General features: G+C 38.9%; 1 protein-coding gene across 4 annotated transcripts in view; it reads right to left on the bottom strand.

Moving 5' to 3' along the window:
• Positions 1 to 27,945, bottom strand: part of GNB4 (G protein subunit beta 4) — a 68,557-nt gene that overhangs the window by 16,932 nt on the left and 23,680 nt on the right. For 3 of the 4 annotated variants that reach the window (XM_020879170.2, XM_020879171.2, XM_070466370.1), the window contains exons 2-4: positions 18,389 to 18,486; positions 2,546 to 2,584; positions 1,759 to 1,865 (exon numbers count right to left, since the gene is read on the bottom strand). In XM_020879170.2, coding sequence (XP_020734829.1) covers positions 1,759 to 1,865; positions 2,546 to 2,584; positions 18,389 to 18,445 — 203 coding nt within the window. In that variant the 5' untranslated portion in view covers positions 18,446 to 18,486. Of the gene's footprint in view, positions 1 to 1,758; positions 1,866 to 2,545; positions 2,585 to 8,551; positions 8,637 to 18,388; positions 18,487 to 27,945 lie in introns of those variants that run through there. The other variant, XM_020879173.2, reaches the window with a different exon arrangement.

Raw genomic sequence — 27,945 nt, 5'->3', positions numbered from 1 at the left:
GTAAGTTTCATGAAAGGGCAGATACAACCACAGGGTATGGGATGGAACTGAAGCTTTTTTAAAAACAGCTGGTATCATCAGCACTGAGTTGAGAAAAAGTTAAGTAACAGGTTGATAATCAGAATGAGCAGAAAGACAGGTGAGACAGGCGCTTTGCTGACACTTCGTGTTCTGTGAAGATTAATAGTCTTGAGGAAATTTTAAGTAAGAACCATTAACATTTTCAAGTGATTGTATTTTGAGTTATGTATTTGCTATCTCAATGGTCAGATTACTGCTTATGTTAAATTTAAGAAAAAATTTGGCCTAGAAAAAAAAACATTTGGCCTAGCTTTACGTTGGTTGTCAGTTATATACTTTCATTTATCCCCTCCGAAGAGGCCCAAGTTCTATTTTACTGTATTCAAGAATCCTATTTACACTGAGATGTGGGAACCATTGGCAACAGGTAGCAACATTTTTGGATTCTCCTGGAAGAAGAGAAAAAAATGTGCAACATCTATTAGAAATTAATTGGTTGGGCTTCCCCGGTGGCTCAGTGGTAAAGAATCCACCTGTCAGTGCAGGAGACATGGGTTCAATCCCTGATCAGGGAACATTCCACAGGCCACAGAGCAACTATGCCCGTGCACAACTACCGAGCTTGTGCGCCAGAGCCTGAGAGCTGCAACTACTGAAGCCTCCATGCCCCAGCGCCTGTGCTCTGCAAGGAGAAGCCCCCTCAAGGAGGAGCCCACACACTGCAATGAAGACAAGCCCCCGCTCACCACGACTGGAGAAAAGCCCATGCAGCAACAAAGGCCAGCACAGCCAGTGATCATAATAAATAAAGGAATTTTTTAAAATTAATTTTTAAAATTTCGACTTATTTGGCCACGCCAGGTCTTAGCTGTGGCACAGGGCATCTTTGATCTTTGCTGCGGCACGCAAGCTCTTTAGTTGTGGCATGCAAACTCTTGGTTGCAGCATGTGGGATCTACTTCCCTAATCAGGGAGCGAACCTGGGCCCTCTGCATTGGGAGTGCAGAGTCTTAGCCACTGGACCACCAGGAAAGTCCCCCCAAATAATTTCTTAGTTAAGAAATTTTCCCAATTAGAGGGACCAAGTCAAAGGAACAAGTCAACCATTACAGAAGCAGGGTCAGACACTGTGCAGTATCGTCAGATTCTCCGGAAAAAGCACAGACCATACTGTAACCCTGTGAACAAGTCATGACCAACCATTCAACTGCAATCCAGACGGCAGCTGTGTGTGTACGTGCATACACTCACTACACACACACTTGTAGGGTGTGGCTGGGGAATAAAAGAAGTATTCAATGAAAATGTCTTTTTGTAATTCCATTCTTCATGAATTTAGGTAGTAATGAATAAATTATAGCAATATCTGGTAACTTGTACACAGCAATATTCAACAAATATTTCCTTATTACCTGAAATTTCAATGTTTATTATGCAATAAAGCTACCCTGACATGTTAAAAAACAAAGTATAATACCTCACTGCAAAGAAAAGAAATCCTAAACACTTTTCCTAAATCATTTGATAAAGGGTATTTCTGAGAGGTAAATTTCTTTTCCATATTAAAGGTTTCTAAACTTTTAAAGTGTCAATGAATATTTTTATTAAAAGCAAAGCAGTCATATTAGATGCATTTTTTTCAAACACTTCATAGAAATAGGTTGTTTCTAATGGAAAATGCAAGTGATGAGTCAACAAAACAGTTCTGCAGGCAGTTTGAAAATGGCAGGTACAAACCTTGAATCGTATCCCCAATGCATAGCATAGATTTTAGCTAGGTGACCCCTCAGCGTACGTCTCGTTCGCATTTGTATTCGACCCACGGAATCCATATTTGACGTGATCTTTAGGAAGTGATGAGAATGTTATTCTTTAGCTTAGACCCAGCTCAAAAAATAAAGCAGAAACAATTAATTGGCAATAGAGTAGACATAAAATAAATGGACAGTTACTGAAGATATTTTAATATAAATAATTCCTATGATGCTCAAGAAAAAGTATGATTTATTTGCACACCTTCCAATAAGAACATTTTCTATAGACTAATAAGTAAAAAAATAGACATACCTTCCAACCTTAGTAAAAAAATAGCCACAAATAAAAAGTTAATAGATGATCAAATAGTAAAATATTGATAATTTTAATTATTTAAAGAAAGCCAATTTTTTATTTAGATAGCACATAAAATATCCTTAATAAAAATGAGCAATTTTAATTAATGAAACTTTCCTAATAGTTTATATAAAGAAAAAACTTAATCAGGGCATATCAAAAAGAAGCAGAAGCTACCTAAAAAGAAACATATAATCTACATATTTTTATAGTATTTACTTTTTCACGGACTTTCATTTTCACAAGTATGTTTTAAAAGGCTCTTAAACAGCATCTGACAAATTAAAAAGCCTTTTTAATAGAGATCTCATTTTGCTTTCAATTAAATACTAATAAATAGAATCTGTCATTTGCATTATTGTCAAGCTATTTCATGCAAATTAGTAAAAGAAACTGAGGAAGAAAACTTTACCTGAACAAGTGTTGCATCATTACATGCTTTCCTAGCATCCTGAAATAAAGATGATTATACGTTTAGACATGGAAATCCCTAGATATGATTTAAAATAAGGTTTACATTGGAAATGTAGATTTGAAATATGCTCCTTAGTATAGTACCCAATCTTTATTTTTAAAAGGTTTATTGAGAAAATTCACATAATATAAAAATAACCACTTTAATCATTTTAATGTGTGCAGCTGGATTGGTCAGCATCTTGACAATGTTGGGCAACCATCACCACTACCTAAATACAGAACATTTCCATCACGCCCGAAAAAAGAAACCCTATACCTTCCAATTCCCTCTTCCCCCACCGCCATGTGATCACTAATTTACTCTCTAATGGATTTGCCCATTCAGGTCATTGCACACAAATGGAGTCATACAATATATGACTTTCATGTGTCTGGCTTCCTTCATTTAAATGTAATGTTCTGAAGGTTCATTCATGTCGTACCACATGTCTGTATTTCATTCCTTTCTATGGCTGAGTAATATTTCATTGTATGAATATATTACACTTTGTTTATCCATTAATTTACTGGATGGACATTTATGCTGTTTCTATTTTGTGGTTTTATGATTAATGATGCTGTGATTATTCATATACAGGTTTTTGTGTGTGATGTGTATGCCCAATTCTCCTGGGCATACAACTAAAAGCAGACTTGGTGGGTGATATGGCAATTATGTTTACATCTCATCTGTTTATTTTTGGTTTTATTTTTATTGCCTTAGGAGACTGACCTAAGAAAACATTGGTATGATTTATGTCAGAGAACATTTTGCCCATGCTCTCTTGCAGGAGTATTATGGTATCATGTATTATATTTAAGTCAGAGAATATGACTTTAAAATAAAGACTGTTACAAGAGACAAAGAAAGACACTACATAATGATCAGGGGATCAATCCAAGAAGAAGATACAATAATTGTAAATATAAATGCAACCAACATAGGAAAACTTTAACAAGCCAAATATGCTAACAGTCATAAAAGGAAAAGTTGACAGTAACACAATAATCATTGGGAACTTTAATGCCTCAATTACAGCAATGGACAGGTCATCCAGACAGAGAATCAATAAGGAAAAAGAGGCCTTAAATGACACATTAGATCAAATGGAGTGAACTGAGATTTATGGAGTACTTACATTCCCACCAACAGTGTAGAAGGGTTCCCTTTTCTCCATTACTTCTATAGCATTTGTTGTTTTTGATGATGGCCATTCTGACTGTTATGAGATAATACCTCACTGTAGTTGTGATTTGCATTTCTCTAATAATTAGCAATGTCGACCATCTTATCATGTGCCTTTTAGCCATCTCTCTGTCTTCTTTGGAGAAATCTCTATTTAGATCTTTCCCCATTTGCACGGGTTGTTTATTTCTTCGATATTGAGCTACAAGAGCACTTTATATAATTTGTAGATTAATCCCATGTTGATTGCTTCATATGTAAATATTTTCTCCCATGTAGTGGGTTGTCTTTGGTTTTGTTTATGGCTTCTTTTGCTGTACACAACTTTTAAATTTAATTAGGTCCCACTTGTGTTAGAGAATGTTCTAATTTCATTTTTTTCCATGGAGCTGTTCAAGTCTTCCCAGCACCACTTATTGAAGAGACTGTCATTTCTCCACTGTATATTCTTGCCTCATTTGTTGTACAATAATTTTTAGAGAAATGCAAATCAAAACTAAAATGAGATACCACCTCACACGAGTTAAGAAAGACCATCATCCAAAAGCCCACAATCAATGAACGCTGATGTGGTTGTGGAGAAAAGGGAACCCTCCTACACTGTTGGTGAGAATATAAATTGGTACAGCCACCACAGAAAACAGTATGGAGGTTCCTTAAAAAACTAAAAATAGAACTAGCAAATAATCCAGCATTCCACTCCTGGACATATATCCAGAGAAAATTGTAGTTCAAAAAGATACATGCACAGACTTCCCTGGTGGTTCAGCGGTTAAGAATTCACCCACTGCTGCAGGGGACATGGGTTCAGTCCCTTCTCTGGGAAGATTCTACATGCCAAGAGGCAACTAAGGCCGTGTGCCACAATGACTGAGCCTGTATGTAGCGACTACTGAAGCTCATGCACCCTATTGAGAGAGCTCATCCTTCAGTTCAGTCACTCAGTCATGTCCGACTCTCTGTGACCCCACGGACTTAGGCACACCAAGCTTCCCAGTCCATCGTCAGCTCCCAGAGCTTATTCAAACTCATGGCCATCGAGTCAGTGATGTCATCCAACCGTCTCATCCTCTGTCGTCCCCTTCTCCTCACGCCTTCAATCTTTCCCAGCATCAGGGTCTTTTCAAATGAGTCAGTCAGTTCTTCACATCAGGTGGTCAAAGTATTGGAGTTTCAGCTTCAGCATCAGTTCTTCCAAAGAATATTCAGGACTGATTTCCTTTACAATTGACTGGTTTGATCTCCTTGAAGTCCAAGGGACTCTCAAGAGTCTTCTCCAACACCACGGTTCAAAAGAATCAATTCTTCAGTGCTCAGCTTTATAGTTCAACTCTCACACCCATACACGACTACTGGAAAACCATAGCTTTGACTAGACAGACCTTTCTCGGCAAAGTAATGTCTCTGCTTTTTAACACGCTGTCTAGGTTGGTCATAGCTTTCCTTTCAAGGAGCAAGAGTCTTGTAATTTCATGGCTGCAGACACCATCTGCAGTGATTTTGGAGCCCCCCAAAATAAAGTCTCTCATTGTTTCCATTGTTTAGCCATCCATTTGCCATGAAGTTATGGGACCAGATGCCATGATCTTAGTTTTCTGAATGGTGAATTTTAAGCCAACTTTTCTCTCTCCTCTTTCACTTTCATCAAGAGGCTCTTTAGTTCTTCTTCACTTTCTGCCCTAAGGGTGGTGTCATCTGCATGGCTGAGGTTATTGATATTTCTCCGAGCAATCTTGCTTCCAGCATGTGCTTCATCCAGCCCAGCATTTCACACGATGTACTCTGCATATAAGTTAAATAAGTAGGGTGACAATATACAGCCCTGACATACTTCTTTCCCAATTTGGAACCAGTCTGCTGTTTCATGTCCAGTTCTATATACAGATTATTCAGGAGGCAGGTCAGGTGGTCTGATATTCCCATCTCTTGAAGAACTTTCCACAGTTTGTTGTGATCCACACAGTCAAAGAATTTGGCATAGTCAATAAAGCAGAAATAGATGTTTTTCTGGAACTCTCTTGCTTCTTTGATGATCCAACAGATGTTGGTAATTTGATCTCTGGTTCTTCCGCCTTTTCTAATTCCAGCTTGAACATCTGGAAGTTCACCATTCATGTACTGTTGAAGCCTAGCTTGGAGAATTTTGAGCATTACTAGCATGTGAGATGAGTGCAGTTGTATGGTAGTTTGAACATTCTTTGGCACTGCCTTTCTTTGGGATTGGAATGAAAACTCAGCAGTGGCCACAGGACTGGAAAAGGTCAGATTTCATTCGAATCCCAAAGCTCATCTTTAGGTACTTGATAAGTAGTCTGGGGCCCTTGAGGAGGAAAAGGTCCAGGACCCTTGAGAAGGAGAAAGGGGCCTGAGGTTCAAGGAGGAGAAAAGGACTTTTTTTCTACATTGCTTTGTATTAGTCAACATAACAATGTTATCTTGCTTAAGGACATGTTTCTCCTTAACAAGAACCTTCTGACTAATCTTGTTAAGATGCATGTTGGGGGAGTGGGTCTTTCTATTGTTAGTTCTAATCCTGTTATCTTATACTGTGGGAGTGGGTCTGGTAAAACCCTTTATTGTAACAAGGTATAAAGCTCCCTTGCAAAGACTAAGCGAAACAGGGCACTCTGTCCCCTTTCTGATGTCTGTGTCAGAAGTTTTCCCTGTCCCCTTTTATACTTTAATAAAACTCTGCTACACAAAAGTTCTTGAGTGATCAAGCCTGGTCCCTGGTCCTGAAGTTAAATCTTCTTCGGAGATCACAAATCGGACATCGTTCACCGTAAGCTATCAATATGCTCCACAACAAGAGAAGCCACCACAATGAGAAGCCCATGCACTGCAACTAGATAGTAGCCCCTGCTCGCCACAACTAGAGAAAAAGCCTGCACACAGCAACAAAGACCCAGTGCAGCCAAAAGTAAATACATTAAAAAATTTTTAAAAGATACAGGCATGTCAATGTTCATTGCAGCACCATTTACAATAGCTAACACATGGAGGCAACCTAGATGTCCACCAATAGATAAATGGATAAAGAAGGGATGGTACATAGATATACAGTGGAGTATTATTCATCCATAACAAACACTGAAATAAGGCCATTTGCAATAACAACAATGGACCTAGAGATTAGAGGTTATCATACTAAGTGAAGTAAATCAGACAGAGAAAGACAAATATTGTATGATATCACTGATAGTGGAATCTAAAAAGATGATTACAGGGAATCCCCTGGTAGTCCAGTGGTTAGGACTCTGACTACCCACTGTAGGGGACATGGGTTCAATCCCTGCTCAGGGAATTAAGATCCTGCATGCCACACAGCTTGGCCAAAAAAAAAAAAAAAAAGATTACAGATGAGCCTATTTACTAAACAGAAAAAGATTCACAGACTTAAAAAAAAAAAAAATGTATGCTCCCAATCAAGAAAGATGACAGGAGAGGGGTAAATTAAGAGTTTGGGATTAATACATACACACTACTATATATAAAATAGATCTTCAACAAGTACCTACTGCATAGCACCCAAATCTCTACTCATTATTCTGTAATAACCTATAGGGGAAAAGAATTTTAAAATGATTGGATATGTTAGGTAGGAAGTTAGGCATGATCAATGACGGGTGGGCTAGGTGAAAAGGATGCAAGCTGATCTTTAAACCCCATCCCAGACATGCCCAGGGGAGCTCACAGATATACTACAAAAATAACCACAGAGACTTTTCCAACTTCTCACAGGAGCCTCAGGCACACAGTGAATATAAACTAACCACAGGGGCTTACTCAAGTGACCTTAGGCAGCTAGGAAACCATTAAGGATTGATTAATGTTCCATACATACATACATCTGGTAACAACAGACTGAATTATGGGAAGACAGGCACAACAGAGTCTGTTGCTATATAGCCTGCAACTGTAAATCAGACTTGAGTACGTCCATTTGCATTCCCTTTCCTGACTGGTGGTGGTTAAAGCCCTTTTGCATTGGGCAGAACCAAAAGGAAGAGAAAAGCGGTCGCGCAGTCGTGTCCGACTCTTAGCGACCCCATGAACTGCAGCCTACCAGGCTCCAACATCCACGGGAAGTTCCAGGCAAGAGGGGAAGTATAAAAAAGGGAAACCTTTTGACTTCTCTGGGGTCAGCCTGCTCCCATGTCTAGGGAGTATCTGTTTAATAAAAGTTCTGTCTGCTTGAGCTGTAACTGAGGTGTAACTTGCCTGCTGTTTTAAACCGTTTAGTCTATCATTTAAATTTTTGTTGCAATGAGATAAGAACAGAGGGAGAGAAATAAACCAACCTGACAGAAAGATAATCAGTTTGCTGTATACCTGAAATTAACCTGGACACTGTAAATCAACTATACCCCAATAATAAAATTAAAATAAAACTAAAAACAGACACACCACTTGACTCAGCAATTCCATTCCTGAGTATTTATCCAAAAAAAAACCCTTGAAAACACTATTTTAAAAAGATACATGTACCCCAATGTTCATAGCAGCATTCTTTATAATTGCCAAGATATGCAAACAATCTAAATGCCTGACAACAGATGATGCATAAAGAAAATATACACACACACATATACTCATATAATGGAATACTACTCAGTCATAAAAAAGAATGAAATTGTGCCATTTGCAATAACATGGATGGACTTGGATGGTATCATGCTAAGCGAAATAAGTCAGAGAAACAGTGTAGGACATCACTTATATGTGTAATCTAAAGAATAAAACAAACTAGTGAATAAAACAAAAAGGAAGACTTACAAATATAGAGAACAAATTAGCGGTAACTAGTGGGGAGAAGAGGTGGCAAGAATACACAGAAGACCTGTACAAAAAAGACCTTCACGACCCATATGATCATGATGGTGTGATCACTCACCTAGAGCCAGACATTCTAGAATGCGAAGTCAAGTGGGCCTTAGCAAGCATCACTATGAACAAAGCTAGTGGAGGTGATGGAATTCCAGCTGAGCTATTTCAAATCCTAAAAGATGATGCTGAGAAAGTGCTGCACTCAATATACCAGCAAATTTGGAAAACTCAGCAGTGGCGACAAGACTGGAAAAGGTCAGTTTTCATTACAATCCCAAAGAAAGGCAATGCCAAAGAATGCTCAAACTACTGCACAATCGCACTCATCTCACCTGCTGGCAAAGTAATGCTCAAAATTCTCCAAGCCAGGCTTCAACAGTACATGAACTGTGAACTTCCAGATGTTCAAGCTGGATTTAGAAAAGGCAGAGGAACCAGAGATCAAATTGCCAACATTCGCTGGATCACTGAAAAAGCAAGAGAGTTCCAGAAAAACATATATTTCTGCTTTATTGACATCACCAAAGTCTTTGACTGTATGGATCACAACAAACTGTGGAAAGTTCTTCAAGAGATGGGAACACCAGACCACCTGACCTGCCTCTTGAGAAATCTGTAAGCAGGTCAGGAAGCAACAGTTAGAACTGGACATGAATAAGAGACTGGTTCCAAATAGGAAAAGGAGTACGTCAAGGCTGCATATTGTCACCCTGCTTATTTAACTTATATGCAGAGTACATCATGAGAAACGCTGGGCTAGGGGAAGCACAAGCTGGAATCAAGATTGCTGGGAGAAATATCAATAACCTCAGATATGCAGATGACACCACCCTTATGACAGAAAGTGAAGAAGAACTAAAGAGCCCTGTGATGAAAGTGAAAGAGGAGAGTGAAAAGTTAGCTTGAGGCTCAACATTCAGAAAACTAAGATCATGGCATCCAATCCCATCACTTCATGGCAAAAAGATGGGGAAACAGTGGAAACAGCAACACACTTTATTTTGGGGCTCCAAAATCACTGCAGATGGTGACTGCAGCCATGAAATTAAAAGACGCTTACTCCTTGGATGGAAAGTTATGACCAACCTAGACAGCATATCAAAAAGCAGAGACGTCAACAAATGTCCGTCTAGTCAAGGCTGTGGTTTTTCTAATAGTCATGTGTGGATGTGAGAGTTGGACTCTAAGGAAAGCTGAGCACCAAAGAATTGATGCTTTTGAACTGTGGTGTTGGGGAAGACTCTTGAGAGTTCCTTGGACTGCAAGGAGATTAAACCAGTCAATTGTAAAGGAAATCAGTCCTGAATATTCTTTGGAAGGACTGATGCTGAAGGTGAAACTTCAATACTCTGGCCACCTGATGTGAAGAACTGACTCATTTGAAAAGACCCTGGGAAAGATTGAAGGTGGGAGGAGAAGGGGATGACAGAGGAGGAGATGGTTGGATGGTATCATCAACTCGATGGACATAAGTCTGGGTAAACTCTGGCAGTTGGTGATGGACAGGAAGGCCTGGCGTGCTGCAGTCCACGGGGTCACAAAGAGTCGGACACAACTGAGTGACTGAACTGAACTGAACTGAACTGAGTGGGGAGAAGAAAGGATAGAGGGACAAGATACGTGCAGGAAATTAAGAGGTGTAAACTACTATGTATAAAATAAATAAGTTACAAGGATGTATTGTACAACACAAGGAATAGAACCAATATTTTATAATAATTATAAATAGAATATAAACTTTAAAAGTTATGAATCACTATACTATACATCTGAAACAAAATACTGTACAACTACATCTCAATTAAAAAAATTAATTAAAAAATATAACACTTCTTTAAAATATTTTGCAAGTATACTATATACAGATGCTATTAGAAATAAAATACTTTAGCTCTAACATGATAAAAAGATATGACATGTCAGGAAAATAACTTTTTATATAAGTCACATCTATATTTTTATATTAAAAGCAAATTCTCTACAGGTTATCAGATATTTATGCTTAAGTATTACAGGGTAGCCTTTCAAAGAGACCTTAAATTTTTACACAAACTGAAAAGAATTATTAAAAGGAAGATAATGAAACAAAAATCAATGTAACAAAGTAAGTAAAAGCAAGCAAAGGACATGTTTAATAACTAATATAATGTTTTTTTTTTCAATATAATGTTAATGGAGAAGGAAATGGCAACCCATTCCAGTACTCTTGCCTGGAAAATTCCATGGATGAAGGAGCCCAGTAGGCTACAGTCCATGGGGTTGCAAAGAGTCGGACACGACTGAGCGATATCACTTTCTTTCTATAACTCCTTTTGGAGATGGAAATGGCAGCCCACTCTGGTGTACCTGCCTGGAGAATCCCATGGATGGAGGGGCCTGGTAGGCTGCAGTCTATGGGGTTGCAAAGAGTTGGACATGACTAAGTAACTAACACACACACACACACACACACACACAAAATGTTTTAAATCAAGTTTATCAGTTAATAAAAATTTAGAAGATTCATATACATGGGAAAGAGAAAGTGAAAGTCACTCGGTGTGTCCAATTCTTTGCAACCCCATGGATAGTCCCTGGAATTCTCCAGGCCAGAATCTTGGAGTGGGTAGCCTTTCCCTTCTCCAGGGAATCTTCCCAACCCAGGGATCGAACCCAGGTCTCCCACACTGCAGGTGGATTCTTTACCAGCTAAGCCACAAGGGAAGCCTAAGAATACTGCAGTGGGTAGTCTATCCCTTCTCCAGCAGATCTTCCCCACCCAGGAATAGAACCGGGGTCTCCTGCATTGCAGGCAGATTCTTTACCAGCTTTCTTTATCAGGGAAGCCCCATATACATGGAAAGCACAATTCATTTTCTCCGACTAGATTTGTTCCAAACATTTTCCCCCAAAGGTTAGGGTAGTACAATCTTCAACTCTGTTTTTCCCTACTGTGCTTTGCAGGCACTATTTGTTGAATTAATGTCCCCAAAGGACAACCTATTCCACTCATTCAGGGGAAAAATGCCAGCCATCACCTGCAACAAAGGCTAAATGGACATAAGATCTTTTTGGTGGCCTCTGACCTATTTATGAACACTTAGAATATTTCTATATGAGGGTGTTCATAAGTAGTTACACATACATATGATTTCATTCTCTCATTCTCAGTCTAACTGTGGGTTTAGAAACCTGATTTGGCAGGGAATAATTTAGCCTACTCTCCTACAATGAAAGAACTTCCAGAAATGACAGTGATGGCCTGAGCCATGTCCAAAAATGGTGCAGTCGAAGACTAAAGTCTATAAAAAGAGCTCTCTGATTTTAAGCTTTATGAAAATGAACTGTCATTGTTTAGGTTATTTTTCTTAATTCAGTCATTCAATAAAAAATGTCTGTTGTACACACTACTATAGGCACCATGGAAACAGCAGCAGACCCCAAATCCCTGGCCTCACAGAGCTAACCCTAATATTAACAACACAATTAAAACACTGTAAGTGAACATGATTGAACTTAGTCTAATAAACAGTTATATTCACTATAAACTGAATATAAGGGAATCATTCCCAAATAACAGCTGAATTTCTTACTGTCTGCCTTAAGAAATGCAAGCTCTGATATTAACATCTTTGCACAAAGTAAGAGAAAATTGGTGCTTCTCACCCCAAATCAAACAAGCATAAATTACAAAAGAAAATCTATGTTTTTTCTATTTTTTCAATTTAAAATATATCATGATTAATCAATGATACTCAAATATAAAACACCAAAAATGTTTAATGAGTTATGTATTGTACCAAATAGCACACATTTCTATTATGTCATGTGTTTATACCTTAGTTAAATATACAGTTAAGTTATATTTCTGGAATTAAGAAAGAAAAAAAGGAAAGAAAGAAGAAAGGATTTTTAATTATTGCATGACATGATTAAACTGAAAAGTATGTGGTATTTTACATATATGTGGTTACTTGAAATCATGTAAGATGATTCAGTGAGCTATACGCTCATGACATTCTACTTGGATGCTGGTGAGATATAAAGATGATTAAGACACAGAATTTTCCAGTCAGACACAGGTAATGGAGGCAAACATGCACAAGGAACTATAATACAAAGCAAGCTGCAATCAACCCTATAACACAAATCTAAAAAGCTGTACAAAGAACTGCACTTACTGGCATTGGTCTAAGTCCTTTACGTGTCATTTTGTTTCATTCTTCTCCATAAACTTATATAGCAGGCTTTAGTATTCATACTTTACAGCAAAGATGCTGAGCATCAAACAATCTGTAAATGTGTCCTGACCACAAAATAGTTAAAAGACAGAATCCATACACTTTTCCATCAGGCCATGCTGCCTTCCAGCAAAAGAAAAAGAATTACAAGTGGAGGACTTTGAGGCGGCTTTTTAGAGGAAGAGTAGGATTCAATGAATAGAAGTACCAGGAGCAAAATCAGAGCAGAGGAAGTGTAATTCCAGGCATAGTGAAAGATTTGGAAAAAAGCAAGAAAGTAGAAAAGAGCAGTGCATGCTCAGGGAATGACAACAAATTCATGTGGCTATAGGACAGGCTACAAAGCCAGGTGTTAGACCCGGCTGGGTCTATAGTGGTCCTATGGCAGGACCACTGCCATATATATAGACTCTATAGTGAGTCTACAGGCAGGTCCATAGTGGTACCCATGGCACCAGTTCTGGAACCAAAATACACCTGGTTTGAGTCCTGGATCTACCACTTCCAAGTTATGTTACCTTCACAAGTTACTTAATCTCACTGAGGCTCAGTTTCCTCAACTACGAAATGAAGAAGGACCATCTAACTCACAGGGTCGCTATGAGAACTAAATGAAATTCACATGTGACCAAATAATTGGCCAAGCACTTCAGACAAGAACATCACAAGAAATGAAAACTGCACACTGACATCCACGATGAATCTAGATTCAAAAATCCTCAACAAAATATTAGCAAACCAAATTCAACAATTCATCAAAAGGATCATACACCATGATCACATGGGATTTATTCAAGGGATGAGGTACAGTTTAACACTCACAAATCAATGTGATATAACCACATTAACAAAATGAAGGATAAATATCATACAGTTATCTCAACACATGCAGAAAAAGCTTTTGACAAAATTCAATATCCACTTATGGTTAAAAGAAAAAGCCTCTCAACAAAGTGGACATAGATGCAATGTACCTCAACATGATAAATACGACATATATGACACCAAACATATATAACATCATACTGAATGGTAAAAAGCTTTAAGCTTTTCCTCTAAGATCAGGAGCAAGACATAGATGCCCACTCTTGCCACTTTGATTCAGCATAGTACTGCAAGTCCAAACAGAAATAAAACAAAGGGCATTAAAATGTGATAGGAAGAAGTAAAACTATCACTATTTGCAAATAACATGATATTACATACAGAAAACACTAAAGACTCAATCAAAAACAGAACTAATAAAGGAATTTGGTAAACTTGCATATATATAGAAATATATATGCAATATATACAATATACATTTATACAATATAATGTATATACAATATACAATGTATATATATAATATATACAAAACATACAATTATAGAGAAATATACAAAATAAGTATATAGAAATCTGCTGCATTTCTATACACTAATAATGAACTATCAGAAAGAGAAATTAAGAAAACAATCCCATTTACAATTACATCAAACAGGATAAATCACCTAGAAATAAATTTATCCAAGAAGGTAAAAGACCCATGGGCTTCCCAGAGGGTGCAATGGTAAAGAATCTGGCTGTCAATGCAGAATGTGCAGGAGATGCAAGAGATGCAGATTCGATCCCTGCATCAGGAAGATCCCCTGGAGTAGGAAATGGCAACCCACTCCAGTATTCTTGCCTGGGAAATCCCATGGACAGAGGAGCCTGGCAGGCTACAGTTCATGGGGTCGCAAAGAGTCATACACGACTGAGCACACAAAAGACCTATACACCGAAAACTAAGACACTGATGAGAGAAACTGAAGATGACACAGATTAATGAAAAGATATTCTGTACTCAATGGATTGGAAGAATGTTGCTAAAATGTCCATACTATCCAAAACAATCTAGATTCAATGCAATTCCTATCAAAATCCCAATACCATTTTTCAAAGAAACAGAACAAATAATCCTAAGATTTGTATAAAACCAGAAAAGACCCCAAACAGCCAGTGCAGTCTTGAGAAAGAACAAAGATGGAGGTATCACATGCCTTATTTCCAAGCATTAACATATTACAAATCTATAGTATTCAAAATAATATGATACTGACACAAAGCAGACACACAGATGAACCGAACAGAATAGGGAGCACAGAAACACACCCACACAGAGATGATCAATTAATTCACAACTGAGAAGCCAAGAATATACAGTGGGGAAAAGACGGTTTCTTCAAAAAGTGCTGTTGGGAAAACTGGACAGCTACATGCAAAACAAAGAAGCTGGACCACTATCTTACACCATTTTTCCAAAAAAGACATATAGCTGGGTCAACAGATACGTGGAAACTTGCTCAAATCACTGATCATCAGGGCAATGAAAATAAAAACCACAATGAGATAGTATCTCACATCTGTCAGAATGGCTATCATCAAAAAGAGGACAAGGACTTCCCTAGTGGTCCAGAGGTTAAGACTTTGTGCTTCCAATGCAGGGAGCATGGGTTCTATCCCTGACTGGGGAACTAAGAGCCCACATGCTGCATAGTGCAGCCAAAATATAAAAATTAAAAAAATAAAACGAAAAACAGAAAAACTGAAAAAAAGTTTTTAAAAGAGAGACAGAATAACAAGTATCAATGAGGATGTGGAGAAAAGGGAAACTTGAGCACTGTTAGTGGCAATGTAAATTGGTGCAGCCACTATGGAAAACAGTATATTAGTATATAGGTTCCTCAGAAAATTAAAAAAAGAACCACCATATTATCTAGCAGTTCCACTTCAAGGTATTTATCTAAAGAAAACAAAAACCTTAACTTAAAAAGATATACTCACCCCCATGTTCACTGCAGGATTATTTATAATAATCAAGATATGGAAACACCCACGTATCTGTTGACAGATGAAAGGACACACACACACATACATAAACACAGTGGAATATCACTCAGCCATAAAAAAGAATATCTTGCCACTTGTGCTGACAACATGGATGGACTCTGACGGCATTACACTAAAAGAGAAATATGTCAGACAGAGAGAGACAAATACCATACAATCTCACATGCGCAAACAAACAAAAAACACCCAAGCTTATAGATACAGAGAACAGAATGTTTTAAAATGAGACAGCCACATGACCAATGTGCTTGGCCAATCAGTCATTCCTGCTCAGGATCTGGAACAAGTGAGATAAAGAGATGCTGGAGAATCCATTCTGGTGGTGGCAGCAACATCTAACTAAGAGATTAGCCTATGAAGCCTTCTCTGATCATCCCAGGCAAAGTAAATCCCCCTTTGACAGCTTTGTTTAGACACCTAAGGTATCCACTCAGAGTTCTCATTCACATCTAAATCATTAACTTCCTGAATTCCTGGGAATAAGACTGCCCGCTCCTTGGAAGGAAAGTTATGACCAATCTAGACAGCATATTAAAAAGCAGAAATATTACTGTGCCAACAAAGGTCCATCTCGTCAGGCTATGGTTTTTCCAGTAGTCATGTATGGATGTGAGAGCTGGACTATAAAGAAAGCTGAGCGCAGAAGAATTGATGCTTTTGAACTGTGGTGTTGAAGAAGACTCTTGTCTTCTTGGACTGCAAGGAGATCCAACCAGTCCATCTTAAAGGAGATTAGTCCTGAGTGCTCACTGGAAGGACTGATGTTGAAGCTGAAACTCCAATACTTTTGCCACCTGATGCAAAGAACTGACTCATTGAAAAAGACCCTGATGCTGGGAAAGATTGAAGGCGGGAGGAAAAGGGGACAACAGAGGATGAGATGGTCGGATGGCATCACCAACTCAATGGACATGAGCTTGGGTAAACTCCGGGAGTTGGTGATAGACAGGGAGGCCTGGCGTGCTGCTCCACAGGGTCGCAAAGAGTCGGATACTACTGATCAAGTGAACTGAACTGAAGACTGGTTATAGTTTTAATCCACTCATATCAACATTTTTCTGCTGACTGTTCTTTACCCATCCCTTGTTTTTCCTACTCCCTTCCTCTCCTTCCTGTAATACCTCTGCATAGATCCTATAATTGTTCTTTTAAAAAAAAAAAAACTTCACTTTTAAATTAGATAAGTAATTCTGAAATTACTGCTGCAAAAGATTCATATTTCTCATATTGGAGGATCGCAGCAGTGTTCCAAGTTACTAATACCTTGGATTCTCCCTGCTTCATAATGAGGTTCTTCATTTATAAGTTGTTTAACCCTTACTTTTCCCTGTGAAAAGAAGTAGGTAGCACCACAGTACACACAATTTAGTCTCTCCTCTACCCTGCTCACCAAGGGTCTTCCTAAAAGATGGCATATCTATACCCTTTCATTCTTATCTCTGCCTTCCTTGCTATTCCTCAGTCCAGAGAAGCATGTTTCCATTGTTCCAAAAGAAAGGAATGATGTTGTCCCTGTGGGAGTATAAGATTTACAGCCTCAGAATTCTCCTTTTAGAGCCTGTCCACACCCTGATATTTGATCACTTTCCCCCATTCTATTAGGGTCTGAAGTTTTAAGTGTTTTTAAATTTTGTTAAAGATGAATTTGTATTTGTTCCTCATGCTCTTTACTGTTTTGAGTTGATTTCCAAGAGTAAAGAAGACAGACATGTCTTTATTATGCCACTGGACTTCCCAAGTGGCGCAAATGGTAAAGAACTCACCAGACAATGCAGGAGACAAAAGAGACACAGGTTTGATCCCTAGGTTGGAAAGATCCTCTGGAGAAGGAAACGGCAACCCACTCCAGTGTTCTTGCCTGGAGAATCCCATGGACAGAGGAGACTGAAGGGGTACAGCCCATGGGGTCACAAAGAGTTGGGCACAACTAAAGCGACTTAGAAGCAGCATTATGCCACTAATTATTTTTAATGTTTTTCTGCAATCTAACGTTTTAGAGATTAATTTTCTAGTATATTACAATATAATATCTTCCTCATTGTATTGCTGTTGTTCAGTCTGCCTGACTTCTTGAGACCCCATGGACTGCAGCACGCCAGGCTTCCCTGTCCCTTACCACGTCCTGGAGCTTGCTCAAGCTCATGTCCATTGAGCTGATGATGCCATCCAACCATCTCATCTTCTGTCATCCCCTTCTCCTTCTGCCTTCAGTCTTTCCCAGCATCAGGGTCTTTTCTAATGAGTTAGCTCTTCGCATCAGGTGGCCAAAATACTGGAGTTTCAGCTTCACCATCAGTCCTTCCAATGAATATTCAGGACTGATTTCCTTCAGGATGGACTGGTTTGATCTCCTTGCAGTCCAAGGGACTCTCAAGAGTCTTCTCCAACACCACAGTTCAAAAGCATCAATTCTGCGATTCCAGGCGTGTGAGTAGAAGAGGATGATGTCAGCAGGGATTACATGCACAATATTAACTTCTTAGGGACAGAGAGGTCACTGGTTCACATAGGTATTTGTTAGAAACGACTTTTGGAGTTTTGGAGTGTTCTTTAGAGGCATGATAAAAACAAACTGACCACTTCTCATTTCAAAAATTATTTAGTATATGTAAACTATTATTCAAATTTTGTTCATCACTAGTAGTTCATGAAAGTGTTAATAAAATTTCAAAATGAAGAAGTTTGCTCTTACCTGGATCTGATTCCGAAGCTGCTCGGCTTCCTGCCTCAGCTGTTCCAGCTCGCTCATCCTTGAATTTCCTCAAGGCAGAAACTAACAAATGAAAAGCCCTGTACACAAGAGAAAGAGAAAGACTGATTCACTTCTCCATTTACCTATTAATCTACTTTTTAAATACTGACATATAATTGGTCCTTCTGAATCTCAAATGCAAACATTATTACTGGAACTTAAAATGGCTTAGTAAATACAGATCTAGATTATTTACTAAAGGATTTTACGGAGGAATGGGATGAGAGGATGGAAGAGACACCTTGAGTGGTAGTATTCAAGACAAAATTATAGACAGTACTACAGTGAGAAATACTTTACAACAGTTCCAAAGGTACCAAGAGACATTCAGACCTAGATGCCTAAAAGGCACCTCAACTTACTTCAAAAGCAAACCCCACACCATCCTGAAGTCTTTCTCATTTCTGTAAATGGCAATTCTGTCCTTTCAATTGTTTAAGCCAAAAACCTGGGAGTCATCTTTAACTTCTCTGTTCTGTTTCTTTTCTATCCTACCTCTAATCCACCAGCAAATCAGGTCAGGCATTCCTTCAAAAGACATCCAGGATGTGACCAACTCTGATCACCCCTACTCTGACTACCTTGGTGGAAGTCACCACTATCATTCCCCGGGTCTCCTTCCTATCGCCCTCACCCACTCTCCAATCTATTCTAAACATAGCAACCAGTGATCCTTTGAAAATACAAGTCACTCTTCTGCTTGAAATGCTACAATAGCTTTTCACTCCACTCAGCGCACAGTCTGTTTACCTTGACCTACAAAGCTGTATGCGTCCCTGCTGGCTCAGCAGTAGAGAATCTGCCTGCAACGCAGGGGATGCAAGCTCAATCCCTGGGTCAGAAAGATTCCCTGGAGAAGGAAATGGCAACCTGCTCCAGTGTCCTTGCTTGGGAAATCCAATGGACAGAACAGCCCGGTGGGAGACAGTCCATGGGGTCACAAAGAGTTGGACACAACTTAGCAACTAAACAACATCATCAATGCAGAGTCTTACACAATCTGTTATACATCCCTCTAACATCATATCTCTGCTCCCTCTCCCCCACCCCTGGTCCAGACACTCAAAAGCCTTCTTAATATTAGAAAGCTTTCTTAGTGAACACACTAAGCAGGCTCCAGCTTCAGTCTCGGCACTTGCTCTTACCTCTGCCTGGAAGCCTCTTGCCCCTGATATTCTCATTCCTTGCACCTTTATCTCGATTCAAATGTTCCTTCTCAAAACAACCTTCACTGATAGCACATATGCATCCAACTGGACCCCTTTACCCCTTGTGTACATCTAAGATGCACAACGTGCTGATTTGATATTGTTATATTTGCAACATGATCACCACCAAAGCATTCACATCTTTCTCACATCACATAATTACCATTTCTATTTTATGGAGAGAATATTTAAGATCTAGTCTCTCAGCAGCTTTAAAGTACATGACAGAGCATGGCTGACTGCAATCACTATGAACTTTCTCATCTTCGAGTTTCAAGTTGCACTTTCCTTCTCACTCAGGCTAGATTCCAGGTCCAGCACTTCATGGACAACTCTGCCAGCACCCTAGTTTCCCCTGCCCTTCTACTAGGTCACATTCAACAGACAAAAATCACACCTTCGACAAACCCAACACCCTACTTTCTTTCAGCCAGCGCTCAAACTACCAAACACTGACTGTAAAGTCAAATGGGGGAGGGCACATCCCGTAGTTCTACTACAAGTTCATATAAGCAAGCTAGCTATTTAGCTGGCTACTCTATGCAGCTTTTTACCCATCGCGTCTGCTCAGTATCAATGATTCTCATAACAGAAGGAAAGAAGGAGCTTCTTTAATAGAAGCTTAACAGAAGAAGGAGTTTCCTTCCTTAAGAGAAGGAGCTTCCATAATAAAAGGTCCTCCTCATGATAGAGGAGCTGAGTTTTCTGTCATCTGGGTCAATTCTTTCCACTGAGATTTAAATCCTATCTATCCCTATCTTTTTAGTAACCTTACACTTCTGATTATCCCTTTTCACCTAGTTCATGAACCTCTTACTTTTCTCAATTGCTTTTGTCTTTTTATTTAGAAAAAATTCAAACACAGAAAGAGGTAGAGAAATTTGTATAATAGACATCCATAATGTCCACCATGAAGGTTTACAAATTGTTAATATTGTTACTGTATTTGTTCCAACTTTTGTTCCTTTTGCTGAAGCATTTTAAAGTCAAACACAGACATCAATGGATAAGGAAAATATGCTGCATATATATAATGGAATATTACTCAGCCAAAAAAAGAATAAAGTAATGCCATTTGCAGCAACATGGATGGACCCAGAGATGGTCATACTAAGTGAAATAAGTCAGACAGAGAAAGACAAATACCATAAGATATCACTTACATATGGAATCTAAAATATGACACAAATGAACTTATCTATTAATACAAAGCAAAAACAGACTTTCAGACAAGGAGAACAGACTTGTGGCTGACAAACGGGAGAGGGGCGGGTAGGATGGATTGGGAGTTAGGGATTAGCAGACACAAACTATATATGGATAAACAAGGTCCTACTATATAGCATAGGGAACTATATTCAATACCCTGTGATAAACTATAATGGGAAAGAATATGAAAACAACATATACATTTGTGTATAACTGAATCACTGTGCTATACAGCAGAAAGTAACACATTATAAATCAAATATAAATAAATTTTTATACTTCCTTAAATTTTTAAAAAAACAGACATCAAGCTACTTTAAAATATTTCAGTACACATTTCCAAAAATATCAAGACATTTTCCTAATAAACCCCAATACCATTAACAAACCTTCCATATTCACAACTATCTAGTAGCTAATACCCAGTTCATTTTCAAATTTCCCCCATTATCACCCAATGTCTTTGATATCAGAGTTGTTCAAATCAAGATCCAACTAAGGACTCTACAATACATTTAGTAATATCTCTTAAACCTCTCCATCTAGAAGAACCCATCTCCTGCTTTCTTTTTTCTCTATGAAAATAGAGTTATTGGAGAGACCTACCCTGTAGAACATCTCACATTCTGTTTACTTCTTCATGGTATCGCTTCTCTATCCTCTGTAATATCTATGAATTGGAAGGAAGTTAGATCTACAGGCTAGATGATATTCAAGCTCAATGTATTTGGCAAGAATACTCTTAGGTGAGACTAGACATCATATTACAAAACATTGGAATTAACTTAATGTTTATGTCACTATTAGTGAAGCTAAGATTTAGCAGTGTATTCAGGTATTGAAAGCTAGTGTGTCTACTGTAAAGTTACACATCTTCATTTCATTCAACAAACAACCTGTGGGGAGCATTTCACTTTCAACTGCATCCTTTTCATTAGACACACTCAAGTCTCTCCCTTTAAGAAAAAAAAGAAAAAACTCCCTGATTCTATGTTTTACCACCACTTACAGACCTTTATCTATATTTAAGGAACTTTCAAACAGACTTGTCTTTATCTGACTCTATGGCCTCATACGGAATTCTGAATTCTCAAGTCTCATGCCCAATGACTTCAGCTAAGTTTAAGCATAATAGAAAACTTCATATTCTACTTAATAGAAAACTTAAACTTCAGCTAAGTTTAAGCATAAGTTTAAGGCATAACAGAAAAATAAGGGGGGAATTATAAGGCAATGGACTTTCTGAGAAAATTTCCAAACAGCAAAATCAGAACCCTTGTGATACGTGTGCCCCGTGAAGGGTAGCAAAATATGCCACCCCATAATATGCCTCTTGGGCAAGAGGATTAAAACAAGAGGCGAAGTTACCCCCTTTGAAATGGAAAGCAACATCTATGAAGGGAATCTCCAGTTTTAAGGGTACTTCTTGGTGCCATAAGTGAAGGATGACTCCAAATGACAAAAGTCTTACCACTGGAGAAGACAAGGTCTTAAATCTGTACATCAAACCTTACCCTTGCTTTACCTAGGAACCTCTCAAGACTGGTTTCCACCCCTAACCTCCCAAACTTCCTTCTGTCTTTGGCTGAAGATGGTATTTAAGCTGGTGGCTTGGGTACCTCAGGGAGTTACTCATTTTTTCCTGGGTATCTCACATTAGACTTCTATGGTTTCCTCCTGTTCATCTTTTATTACACACAGGCCCTCTCAGCCAAGAGCTCAGAAGGGCAGAGTGAAAATTATTTTTCTTCTGCTAAAGGACAACCACAAACTTTTCATGTCTGAAAAATATCACAGCAGCCTTCCTTGCCTTTCAAGCCTGTTGCTAGAAACAAGAACTAACTTTTCGCTCTTTAATGAAAACTTATAAGTGTTACCTGAAAACCGGGTTCAACTCCTGGTAGGTGTTGCGCCAAAAGACACAACCACCTTAAAAACTGGAAGGATGGATTTACTACTTAGAGCAGGTAAGGAGAGCGCAGGGGATCTTCCCCGAAGCAGTTATCTCCCCAGCAGCAAAACTAAGGCAGTTTTAAGCTAAGGGTTCATGCAGATTCATGAAGGGGCCTGGATGGTCTACAGAGACTAAACTTTAGTTGACTAAAGTCACAAGGTTCAGAAAAGGTCAACATCATCATCCCTCAGGTTCCAGTTGATCTCGAGCCCTTCGGGCTAATCTTCACCACAGAAACAAAACTGGGAGTCCTTACAACTGATATATTATCTTGCTATCGCTACTTCTCCTGCCTGACATTCTTTCCTTCCCTTGGTTTAGTCACTAAGTGTCTGACTCTTGTGACCCCATGGACTACACAGTCCTCCAGGCTTCTCTGTCCATGGAACGCTCCAGGCAAAAATACCGGAATGGGTTGCCATTTTCCTTCGCCATTTGTTCCCCCAGATCATCAATTACTGGGACCTGTTCAGGCGCAAGCACTGTTGCCAGGTTTAGAGCACAGAATGGCTTAGATCAAAGTGGATTCTCTTCTGTGAAGAAAGTTGTGCCTGATTCTGTTTCTCGGAGAGCCCCAACCTGATCCATTTAAATTAGTTCTGTCACTGAAGAGGGAGAATAACTTGATTAAACAGACTTTCTGTGGATGTTTTCTTCTCACCTGACAACTGCTGTATTCCTGAGAATATACCTTCTCCCACAAAAAACCTACAAGCAGAATAGACTAGTGGATTATAAACTACTTCCAGACAAGACCAGGAGATGATTAGAGTAAAAAGAGGCAAAAGGATACCCCCTGATGAAACCTAGTATGGTCAGTTCAGTTCAGTCGCTCAGTCGTGTCCGACTCGTTGCGACCCCATGAACTGCAGTACTCCAGGCCTCCATGTCCATTCCCAACTCCCGGAGTTTACCCAAGCCCATGTCCATCGAGTCAGTGATGCCATCCAACCATCTCATCCTCTGCCGTCCCCTTCTCCTCCTGCCCTCAATCTTTCCCAGCATCAGGGTCTTTTCAAATGAGTCAGCTCTTTGCATCAGGTGGCCAAAGTAATGGAGTCTCAGCTTCAACATCAGTCCTTTCAGTGAACACCCAGGACTGATCTCCTTTAGGATGGACTGGTTGGATCTCCTTGCAGTCCAAGGGACTCTCAAGAGTCTTCTCCAACACCACAGTTCAAAAGCATGAATTCTTCTGTGCTCAGCTTTCTTTATAGTCCAACTCTCACATCCATACATGACCACTGGAAAAACCATAGCCTTGACTAGATGGATCTTTGTTGGCAAAGTAATGTCTCTGTTTTTTAATATGCTATCTAGGTTGGTCATAACTTTCCTTCCAAGGATTAAGCGTCTTTTAATTTCATGGCTGCAATCACCATCTGCAGTGATTTTGGAGTCGAGAAAAACAAAGTCAGTCACTGTTTCCCCATCTATCTGCCATGAAGTGATGGAACCGGATGCCATGATCTTAGTTTTCTGCATGTTGAGCTTTAAGTCAACTTTTTCACTCTCCTCTTTCATGTTCATTGAGAGGCTCTCTAGTTCTTCTTCACTTTCTGCCATAAGGGTGGTGTCATCTGCATATGGTAAATCCTAATAAATTATGCTTTGAAGGAGGAGGATCTCAAGAAGTGGCCAATCTGGTTACTGGAAATGGCTCTGTGGATATATGGCTACAAAAATTGTGAATTCTTGAGGACAATATTGTTGCATGAGGTATAGTTTATTAAGTAGCTCCCTCAAACTATACACCTAATAGCATGCTCAAAATCAGAGAAGCAAAGTCTCTACAGGCATTTATTTTGATTGGTAGAAAACAAAGTCATTAGACTACTTGCCCTCCTGCAGTCCTTTGCACCCACAATTATTAATAAAGTACAGAAATAAGGGAAGTGGCAAAACATTTTATAAAGCATTGTGAATCCCATGTGGGGAAAAGGAAAATATGGAAAATAATGACAGAAGATGGAAAACCAGTCAGATAGCCACCCACTAGTGAAAAAGTCTTCACTGGGTGTAGCCAGGCAGACTAAGAGCAGAGAATTCCAGAAAAACATCTGCTTCTGCTTCACTGACTATGCTAAAGACTTTGACTGTGGATCACAACAAACTGTGGAAAATTCTTCAAGAGATGGGAACACCAGACCGCCTGACTTGCCTCCTGAGAAATCTATATGCAGGTCAGGAAACAACAGTTAGAACTGGACATGGAACAACAGACTTTTCCAAATTGGGAAAGGAGGACGTCAAGGCTGTATATTGTCACCCTGCTCATTTAACTTATATGCAGAGTACATCATGCGAAATGCTGGGCTGGATGAAACACAAGCTGGAATCAAGACTGCAGGAGAAATGTAAAAGACCTCAGATATGCAGATGACACCACCCTTATGGCAGAAAGTGAAGAGGATCTAAATAACCTCACGATGAAGGTGAAAGAGGAGGGTGAAACAGTTAGCTTGAAACTCAACATTCAAAAACACAGATCATGGCATCCAGTCCCATCACTTTATAGCAAATAAATGGGGAAACAATGGAAACAGAGACAGACCTTATTTTCTTGGACTCCAAAATCATGGCAGATGGTGACTGCAGCCATGAAATTTAAAGATGCTTGCTCCTTGGAAGAAAAGCTATGACCAACCTAGATAGCATATTAAAAAAACAGAGACATTCCTTTGCCGAAAAAGGTCCATCTAGTCAAAACTAGTGGAAAGTTTTTCCATTAATCATGTATGGATGTGAAGTTGGACCATTAAGGCAGCTGAGCGCTGAAGAATTGATGCTTTTGAACTGTGGTGTTGGAGAAGAATCTTGAGTCCCTTGGACTGCAAGGAGATCCAACCAATCCATCCTAAAGGAAATCAGTCCTGAATATTCATTGGAAGGACTGTTGAAGCTGAAGCTCCAATACTTTGGCCACCTGATGCAAAGAGCCGACTCATTAGAAAAGACCCTGATGCTGGGAAAGACTGAAGGCAGGAAGGAGACAACAGAGGATGAGATGGTTGGATGGTATCACTGACTCCATGGACATAAGTTTGAGCAAACTCCGGGATATGGTGAAGGACAGGGAAGCCTTGGGTACTGCAGTCCATGGGGTTTTGAAGAGTTGGACAGACTGAATGACTGAATAACAACAACAAATAGATATGGAAAAGCCTTACCTGAAGTATTTAAAATAATTTAAATCTAAAGTATTTAAAATAATCAAGATCCCAACCTGAGAAGGGAGTAAACCAAAAACATTCTCTCATAAGACCCTCCCTGAGTTACTGACCAAAAAAAGAAGTGATTATACGCTGAAATTAAAGTATACCATCTCCACTGGTTATATGTATAACAGAAAATTGAGTAAAGCTTCTCCTAAGGACCCAGACCTGGCAACTAGCCCCAAAACTGAAGACAAAGAGGCATCAAACACGCCACTTAAAAAAGTTCCCAACAAATGCAAGTAGAATCACCCTCCAGGCTTATTAAACAGTCTAACAGTCTGATGCATACACACACACACTCACAGAGTTGTGTGCTTTTAACAATTATCTTTATACACAAAAGCACAGAGGAGAGGAGGAAAGGTCAGCTATAAGAGCTAGCCTCTTCGGTTGTGTAAGTACAGTGTGTGCATGATGAGAACTTATCCTCTACATCAAAGAGAAAGAAAAAAAATAAAAAACAAAGACATAGATTGAGTGAGAAAGGACAGTTGCAAGCTAAAATTTAACTAAAGGATTAGCATCATAAAGAATTAACAAACAAATTTAATTAGAGTTGGGAGACAGTAAGAGGGAGCTCTCGCACCCTGTGACATCACAGAACCCCCAAGGAAAGACGAAGTATTCTTTCCCAGCAAGGACACAGCCAATGGAAAGCCATGGGCTCTGTTTACTACAGCCTACTCAACTTCCTTTTCAACTCTATAAGAGGGTTCTCCTTTCCTTGCCCGGTGAGACTGGCACATGATTTGCCAAGGTTACAGACCCTGAACTACAATTCTCTACAATAAATCCAAAAAACTCATCTCTTAGGGAAATATCTGGTAGTCAATCTGTTTTACATCCACAGCACCCAGAATTTAAACGCAGTTCCTCCAAGCTAGTAAAAAAAAAAAAGACTGATGACCCAAAAGAAAAATGTGCAAAGATACAAATAGCAGATCACAGCAGGAAAACCAGTAGAAGCCAATATACAAATTAGAAGATACTCAACCTCAAGTTAACAGGGAAATGAAAATAAACAACTTCTCAGATTAACAGAATATTTTTTTCCCCCTTCATCCAGGAGGTGGCAAAGCTGTGGGAAAATGATAACATATTCTGATGAAACAGTTCTTTGGGAAGCAATCTGGCAATATCTAACATGGGTGATGATATGTGTACCTTTCAACCTGATAATTTAATTCCACTTCTGGGTAGATGAAGAAACTTAAGTACATATACTCATGTGCTCAAGAGCTGGATTTATACAGCATTACCTGTAATAGCAATAAATTACCTGCCAATAGGGAAATGGATAATTATACTGTTTTTACAATGAATTATTACATTGCAGTAAAAATGAATGAGCTATAGGTATGTACAACATAGACAAATCTGAAAAATACTGCTAAGAGGAAAAAAGCAAGTTCCAGAAGACACCAGCGTAATACCTTTTACAAAATGCAAAAGAAACTAAAACTAAATAATACATTGTTTAGGAGTGTATATATATCCAATAAAACTTTTTGAAGCAACAGAATGATAAAACAGGAGGAAGAAACACACAAGTAGTTGCAAGCAATTGTTATTTTACAAATTCCTGAGTTGGGTATTTGCTTTATAGGTGTTTCTATATTATCAATAAGCAAGCAAATATAAATACATAAAAGTGAATCATACATGGATCCAAGAATATATTTACAATTAATACAACTCTTGGACAAATTCAGTCAAACAAGGAAGCCATTAGACTGAGGTGATTCTAATATCTTAGCAGCCTGTCTGAAGAAAAAGAAAGTGAAGTCACTCAGTTGTGTCCAACTCTTTGAGACCCTGTGAACTGTAGCCTACCAGGCTCCTCCCTTCATGGAATTTTCCAGGCAAGAGTACTGGAGTGGGTTGCCATTTCCTTCTCGAGGGGATCTT

The sequence above is a fragment of the Odocoileus virginianus genome, chromosome 4 (assembly GCF_023699985.2).
Source record: "Odocoileus virginianus isolate 20LAN1187 ecotype Illinois chromosome 4, Ovbor_1.2, whole genome shotgun sequence".
Classification (NCBI taxonomy): Eukaryota; Metazoa; Chordata; class Mammalia; order Artiodactyla; family Cervidae; genus Odocoileus; species Odocoileus virginianus.
Note: the sequence above shows the minus strand (reverse complement) of the source record. Positions and strands in the feature narration are given on the sequence as shown.